Source organism: Pseudomassariella vexata (genome assembly GCF_002105095.1).
Source record: "Pseudomassariella vexata strain CBS 129021 chromosome Unknown BCR38scaffold_20, whole genome shotgun sequence".
Lineage (NCBI taxonomy): Eukaryota > Fungi > Ascomycota > Sordariomycetes > Amphisphaeriales > Pseudomassariaceae > Pseudomassariella > Pseudomassariella vexata.
In genome coordinates, this window is record NW_024467975.1 from 653,638 (window position 1) to 660,805 (window position 7,168).

The following is a 7,168-nucleotide window of genomic DNA, read 5'->3' on the forward strand; positions in this document are numbered from 1 at the left end:
ACAATGTCTTGGTTTAAAGACTCTGATTCTCTTCCCCAGTCGCCAAATGAAACCAAGCCTATCTCAAGATCAACCAAGTCTGAAAATGAAGCCGTCGCCCTGTCTGCGATTCTTCTCATTAACGCCACCGAACAGGAAAATCCCATTTTCCTCCAAGTCGCCCATGGGCGCAGTTGCAAACCAACCCCTTTCGCCAGGCCTTCAATATCCATGTCCTCTTCTTCATCGAAGGGCGCAGGAGTGATCTTTGTCCATTTACCTTCGCCAGTTTTCCTGCCCATCACCTGCCACACAGCATCCTTGACGCTTGCAGTGCTCATGCCCAATGGTGGGACTTGGAATGCCCAGACATCGCCCCAGAACTGGCCAGCTGCTTCATGAACGGCACCACTAGGCGATTTCTCACCAAGCAAGAGGACGAGGTATTCCCGTCTTCCGCCGCCCATGACGAGCTCCATGCCCCCGACGGATCGGTTGCCAGGCCATTCGTCCGCAACCAGCTTGCCAGCCTCGCCTTCCTGGGATGCCGGGATGAGACTGATCCAGTCCCCTCTGGCGAAGACGCCGACCTCGCCCTTGGACAAATTGTCATCAAACTCGTCCACAGTCAACTCGAGCACATCCAATTGGCCCCCCAGCTCTCCCTCGCCATCGAAACCGCCAAATCGATACAACCTGCTTTTGGCAATCGCGAGAGCCATCCCAACCCTTCCTACACCCGGCGCAGGTGGCAACTCCTTCCAAATGTGACTCCGCACATCAAACGCCCAAACATCGCGCGCTTGGCTACCGTCGCGCAAGCCCCCACCGTGTATGATGAACGTGCCATACCCGGCATCCTCCTCGTCCGTAGCGGACGCCGCCACGCTCCCGGCAATTGGGCGCTGCGGGATGCCCATCTCGGCGGAGTCGCCCTCAGCCCACTCCTTCCACGTCTCGTTGCGTCGGGCGGACTTGCTGGCGAAGTCGCGCGGTTTTTCGGTCGCGACGGCCGAGAAAAACGAGCGCGCGGGCGGAACGTGGCTGGAGGGAGCTGGGTCGAGGTACGACCAGGTGTGCGTCTTGGTCTCGAAGACCCAGACTCGGCCACCTTCGTCGAGCGTCTCGGAGGCGGCGCTGCGGCCGCCGAAGAGGAAGATGCGACTTCCGATTACGGCGGTGGCGTGACCGACCCGCGGACTGGGCACTTCGACGGTGGTTTTGCCCTTGTCGGATGAGCTAGCCTCAGGCTTGAAGGGGGCTTCGGCTTCACGGGCTGCGGGGGACGAGAGCGAGACCTCTTCCAGTGGCTCGTTAGGTTCTGTGACTTCGAGCTCTTCGGCGATTGGCTCGATTGTCTCTACAAGCTGTGTCTTCGTCGATGGTTTTGCGGGCACATTGTAGTAGTCGGCTGGGGCTCCGCTAAAGGGTAGAGTGATGATGTGCATGTCGTTATCGACGGGTTTGCGAGGCTCGACCTCGCCGCCGAAGATGTAGGCGGACCCGGCAACGACATTGAGGGAGTGGGATGAGCGAGGAAGTGGCGGGAGTGGGACATGTTGCCAGGTGCCCTTCATGGATGACCCGGACTTCAACTTTGGCATCGCCGGCGTGGGGAGACTAGGCATGTTTGGCATGTTCGGCATGTTCTTGTGCGCCGATGACAGGATCTCGTTCGTGCGACGCTTCAATTTCCCCCAGTGCTCCATCTTGGCTAATGTTTGATGTTAAAATCAACTTGCAAACAAAGAACTGGAAGTGGAAGTGTTGTGAAGTCTGAGGCTTGCAGACGTGCCTTTGGCTGAAAGGTGATGTACACGCAGATGACGTAAGATGACGGTTGAGGGGTGGACACTGTTGAATCAAGCAGAAGACGGTTTGGAAATGATCGAAAGAGAAAAGATGGATGGGATTTTTATGGTGAGATGATGGAATACGAGGCTTCCAGCTAATTGGGCCCAGGAAACGCGAGCATTGAAAGCAGGAAAATGATTAAGTCCAACATCCGGGAGTCGCATCATGGGCTGGCTGAGCTCAACGCAGTGAGACATGATTTGGAGCTGAGTAGCGGGGTCGTGATTGCGTTGCTGTTGCTGGGGCACGCGCTAAGCTGGATCTTTATCCCTGTAGCTGTGCCTAGCTTCAGCCAGTCAGCAACTAGGACTTCAAGGATTCGGGTAAGTTTTGTTTCGAACGGACGAAGCTGCGAAGCCAAGCACTTTCAAGTTCGAAATTACCTTGTCTCATGTTTTAACCCAGTCTATCGGTTCAACGTCTTCGCATCGGGTGGACCAGATGGCACCGCGGGCAGGACGCAATTTCTGTCGAGCGCAATAACTCATATCAATGCTCAGAGAATGCTCCAGAGAAGAAAGTATTCCATGCCGCGCGTCAGCCGAGTAGGCGCCAGTTTCAAGCAGTAACACTCACAAAGCCCGGCGTTTCGACATCAACCTGAAAGCAAAGGTGTTTGAGATGTCTTCAGTCCTCAGCATTGCAGCATTGCCTATCGTCCCTCTGGAATCGTTTCAATTTTCGAGTTACTTAAGCACCTTACTCACTGGCGTTGTCGACAACGATTCGCGGGGAAGGAACTGCACAATTGACACATACCCTTCATTCATCCATGGTACAGGAGTCACTTTCTCGAACAGCTGAAGCATCACAAATCCAATAGTCATGAAAAATTGAAGCGGCGGATACGAAGAAATGCAATGCCAATGAGGGTATACTAATTCATGCTTGGCAGCACGGCGTACTTACACACAACGGACGCGACAACCTACTCAGTTGGTGTTGGATTATTCATCAAGATTTTGACGTAGAGAGACGAAACTGCTGACCAAGCTCCCATCCAGAACAACACTTCCTCTTGACTACCTTAGTAATGATAGTCATCCAGATCACCGGGACAAGTCGTCTTTTCGCAATTTTCTTGGAGAAGAGCATGCTGCCACCGACTTACAGACCTAGGCTTTTCGCTGAGCACATTTCCCAACGTTGACCATTTAGGCCGGCTTAGTCAAGCTTCTTCGACTCGTAAGCTGACGTATGAACGAATGGGATATCGCTACTGTGATGCGATGTCTGCTTCTGCTGCTGGTGCTGGTGCTCTTGCTCGTCTTCATTGTCATTGTGGTAGAATGGCGTCAGCACAGCGTCACGCTGGAACAGCAACCATCGTCGGCACCACCACGGCAACGCAGTGCCCAACTGGTAAGAAGCGAACTTCTTCATGGGCACGGCGAAAACGTAGTCGAGCTCCTCGAGGGTACGCTGCTTTGTCTCGGGCACCAGGAAGAAGATCATGATAAACGCGACGGCGTTGAAGGCGGCATAGCAGCCAAAGGCACCGACGGTGCCCGCTCTTTCCAGCAGGAAGGGGAATGTGATGCCCAAGATGGCGGCCCAGAAGAGGCAAGTCGCGACGGCAAACCCCATTCCCACCTCACGGTGAGACAAGGGGTAGACTTCGGCCGAGTATGTGAAGGGCACGGGACCTTCGCCGGGTGAGTAGAAGGCTGTGGTTCACCTTAGTTTTGTCTGCCTGACAGAATCCGCCGGTAATATCAATCCACTTACCAGCAAACAAGAAGACAAACAGGGCGACCAACGCAGTCCGCGTCGTCGATATTGGCAAAAGAGTGCATAATCCAGCTGCTAGCAAAGTCCACATCTGCGATCCTCAATATCAGCAATAGTTCGCATACCTCACAACACCACGAGAACTTACCATTTGCGGGAACGTAAACAAAAGCAATGAGCGGCGGCCAAAGGTATCGATGGTCCAAAATGCCGGAAACGAAAATCTGCGTGAATTAGTATTTCTCATTTATGGGGACAAAAGCGATGGCTTAGGAGTAATTATTCCCAACACAATGTCATTGGGCAATGTTGCTCCTGAGATAGACCAGCAAGTGCAGGAGATAATTCTTGAGATTACTTACAGCCAGTTGACGAGACCGAAGCCAAAAGAGCAAAGCATAGCCTGGAATTCAGTGTACCCGGACTCCTTGAAGATCGTGGTCGAGTAGAAGGCGATGATATTAATACCGCACATCTGCTGCGCAATCATGACAGTAAAGGCGGCAATGTTTGCGCGTCGGACTCGAGGAATGGTAAAGAGCTCGGTAAAGCGGGAGATGTAGGTACTGTGCTGGGTGAGCTGCCTCTCGATGTTGAGCTGAGCATGAATATAGTAGATGTCTCGGGCGACCTGGATCGGATTGTTTCGAAGCACATTCATCGATTCCCAGGCTTTAGGGTATTTGTTTTTCTTCATGTACCATCGTGGTGACTCTGGACAAAAATAGATCATGACAACCAGAGGAACCGCGGGGATGAAAGGAGCGCCTGGGGAAATTATCAGTGGCGAGTTCTTGAGACGACCCGGGGGGGCCCTGGGCCTACTTACCAAGCATATATCTCCAGTTGTTGGATCCAGTGTTATAAACTGCTAGGTTGAATGCCGTGCCGAGGAAGATTCCAAAGGCAGTCCACATTTCTGCAGGGCTGTCAGTCTATTGTTCGAGTCACCAGTAGTAAGAAGTAAGGCTACTTACGCCAGGACATGACAAGAGCTCCTCGGATAGATGCTGGTGCATTTTCAGCTGCATAGATCGGCACTAGGACGGGTTAGCCCTCTGAACGCGTACCAAGGGACAACAGCTTGACCAACCAGTGGACGCTTTAACTCCCATCCCTATGCCCATCAGTAGGCGGTTTACGAGCTGCTGTTGCCAGTTGTGGCTCAGGGCGGAGCCGAAGAGAGGCCAGATACAGAAGTGTGCGGAGATGAAGATGACACCACGACGACCGAGCCAGTTATTAATGGGGTCCGACAGCCAGCAACCGAGGAACGCAGAACCGATATAAGGACCAGCGTTGACCACGCCCAGAATCTGGTAGAGCTTGTTAGCCATCACATTCGACTTAGAGAAGAAGCACTTACAAGTCTATCACGGGCGCTATTGCCACCGATGCCATAGATTTCAGGGAAGAAGATGTTGGCTCCATTAGTTCCGGTCTGATCCCAACCTTGCACTGCGGCCCCGATGGAGCAAGTCGCAATTGTCAAGAACAAGCGCTTAGGGAGCCGCCATCGGTGCGTGACCTCTTCCTCGAGAGCCTTCTTCTCGGCCTCGTCTAGGGCTTCGGGGCCGGTGATGTACCTGTAGTTTGTCGGATCTTGAGCAACAAGGGCGCCCTTGCGCAGCAACGCAATGTGCTCCTCAAGGCCCTTCTCGACGGCGAATTCTTGGACGTCATGCATGAGCTGCTCGTAGGGGATGCCTTTGAGAGGATTCTTGATTCTGAGAGCCGGCTGGTCAGCTTGTTCTCAGAGGTTGACGAGTGACGGTCACTACAACAACTTACTTTGCCTCTAGGTTGGTGTTGAGGTCGACATATTCGGTAACCGAGTGAGCCTTCTCCAAGTGGTCGCCTGCCACACCCTTGGGTGTGCTGCGAAGCTGTCAGTAAAGGCTTAGATTGTCTAAAAAGAAGAGGGAGGCGGTGAAAACGCACGGCTCGGCTGGTTGGATTTCAGGCTGGCCCATTGTCGGGACACGGGACGGACGGAGTTCAGTATATACCCCAGTGTCACGTATATTTCATGGGCGACGATGTGATGATTAACAGAGCACACGATACAATCTTCACTCAAGGCCTCACTTGGACAGCTCAAGACAAAACACAGAGACACAAACTACTATCAGCAGAAGAAGGGCTGCTCCGACACTTAATATAGGTGTCCACCTGCCTGCAACCTCACTCACGTAACTCTTCCAAGCTTGCCCCATGGCGTGCCCATCATTCGCCCCACGTTTTAGGACGGGTTGTGGGGTATTCTCAGCAAGCAAGCATTCAGCCGTTGCGAGCTGGGATAATCTGGAGCTAGGGAGACGAGCTCATGTCTTCCTCTTCAATCTTGCCTGCTATTGTCAATCGCGACTGACTTTTAGTATTCCATGATGTAGTGAAACAAGGTCATGCGCGTAATTACGCCCACAGGAAGGTCGACAGGATGTTCCTGGTTCGGAACTTGAGCTATCAATAGGTCGGTCATCGAACAAACGAGTCTTGGTGTTTGCCGAGCTTGTCTTGGCCCTGTCCTGGCAAGTCTTGGAAATTCATCGTACTCCACTCTTCACGTTGCTTGGCTCGAGGGCGAGTGGGCCGATGTTGCGGCAGCGGCACCGATTTAAGAATCTTGGACGCCGAAAGTTTGCCTATTTGACGGCGAACGAACAGCTTGTGGTTCTGGAAGTCGTGATGGGTATGAGCACAAAAAACTACGGGACGCTTCAGTCCGTGGAGATTACCTCCTCAGATGCGGGTTGAAAAGTCCCGGGACGGAGGCTCTGCGGGGATTTCGCCGTAGACCTGCGCGGTTTCTCACCGTCTCCCCCAACCTTTCCCCTCCATTCACTCCGTTCCTCCGCAATGAGTGCCGTTTTCAGTGGACTACGCCTCTCACGAAAAGTGGCACCACCCTCTGGGGTTACTGGGGAAGCAAGCGGGGAACTGGGCAAGCTGGATCAAAAACTAGGGCGTTCATCGGTCTCTTGGCACCTCGTGCTTTCTCTCTTGGACTAGCCTTAGTCTGGGTTGTTTTCACGTTATTCGTCAACCATAACCTCAAGATTGCTCAAGAGCACCGTACCATGGTGTGGTCAGAGGCGATCTTATCTAACCTGGTCAGTTTGGTGGCTTGCGACGATTCCGCCCAGAATCCAAGCCTCTGGGCTCTACTTGGCGGCCCCCCAACATACGTTAATGCTGGATGCGGAATCGGGTCGGGGTGCACCTCCTTCGGCATCTCATGTGTTAGCGTGTGCACTGTCCCATAATACCAAGCCTCTTCTCCCAAGTTCTACTGTTTTGGACGCACCCAAACTCTTGCACATAGCAATTCTCTGTGTTTAGTTACTTAATTTCCTACGGTACTTGCTATGTGTCGATTGTTTCTTCACGGGGCCTTTAACAGGCTTACATTTGAGATGCCGGAAGGGGTGTAATGGAGGGTTTATTGTGAAACATGTTCGGCTTGGGTTGAGCGTCCGTTCTCGCACAATTGTTTTGAGAGATGACGGAACATGCAGTTGGAGAATAAATCATGATTCAAAGAGCTTTCGCACGCGGAGTGACGAAACTCAACTGCGGCCTGACTCGAGTTGGTTCCCAACTG

The 7,168-nt window shown here is 52.9% G+C and overlaps 2 protein-coding genes across 2 annotated transcripts; both read right to left on the reverse strand.

Moving 5' to 3' along the window:
• Window positions 1-69: 69 nt before the first annotated feature.
• Window positions 70-1,688, reverse strand: BCR38DRAFT_461439 (kelch domain-containing protein; the record flags this gene model as incomplete). Its single annotated transcript, XM_040862529.1, has 2 exons — window positions 70-150; window positions 186-1,688. 2 exons carry the CDS (start codon window positions 1,686-1,688, stop codon window positions 70-72), a joined length of 1,584 nt encoding a protein of 527 aa, XP_040710666.1.
• Window positions 1,689-2,699: 1,011 nt separating this feature from the next.
• Window positions 2,700-5,657, reverse strand: BCR38DRAFT_111401 (and other transporter-domain-containing protein). The gene is made up of 10 exons (XM_040853382.1): window positions 5,506-5,657; window positions 5,356-5,442; window positions 4,931-5,291; window positions 4,658-4,880; window positions 4,542-4,604; window positions 4,394-4,483; window positions 3,927-4,332; window positions 3,713-3,788; window positions 3,562-3,655; window positions 2,700-3,500 (listed from the first exon to the last, which is right to left on the reverse strand). Exons 1-10 carry the CDS (start codon window positions 5,535-5,537, stop codon window positions 2,998-3,000), a joined length of 1,935 nt encoding a protein of 644 aa, XP_040710667.1. The 5' UTR covers window positions 5,538-5,657; the 3' UTR covers window positions 2,700-2,997.
• Window positions 5,658-7,168: the final 1,511 nt, after the last annotated feature.

Excerpts from the sequence above, each read along its gene's own strand:
- BCR38DRAFT_111401 (XM_040853382.1), bottom strand. The coding sequence starts at position 5,537 with ATGGGCCAGCCTGAAATCCAACCAGCCGAGCC. Across the intron at positions 4,881-4,930 it reads ATAGCGCCCGTGATAGACTT|ATTCTGGGCGTGGTCAACGC; the intron begins GTAAGTGCTTCT and ends AAGCTCTACCAG. Across the intron at positions 3,501-3,561 it reads GTTTGTCTTCTTGTTTGCTG|CCTTCTACTCACCCGGCGAA; the intron begins GTAAGTGGATTG and ends GGTGAACCACAG.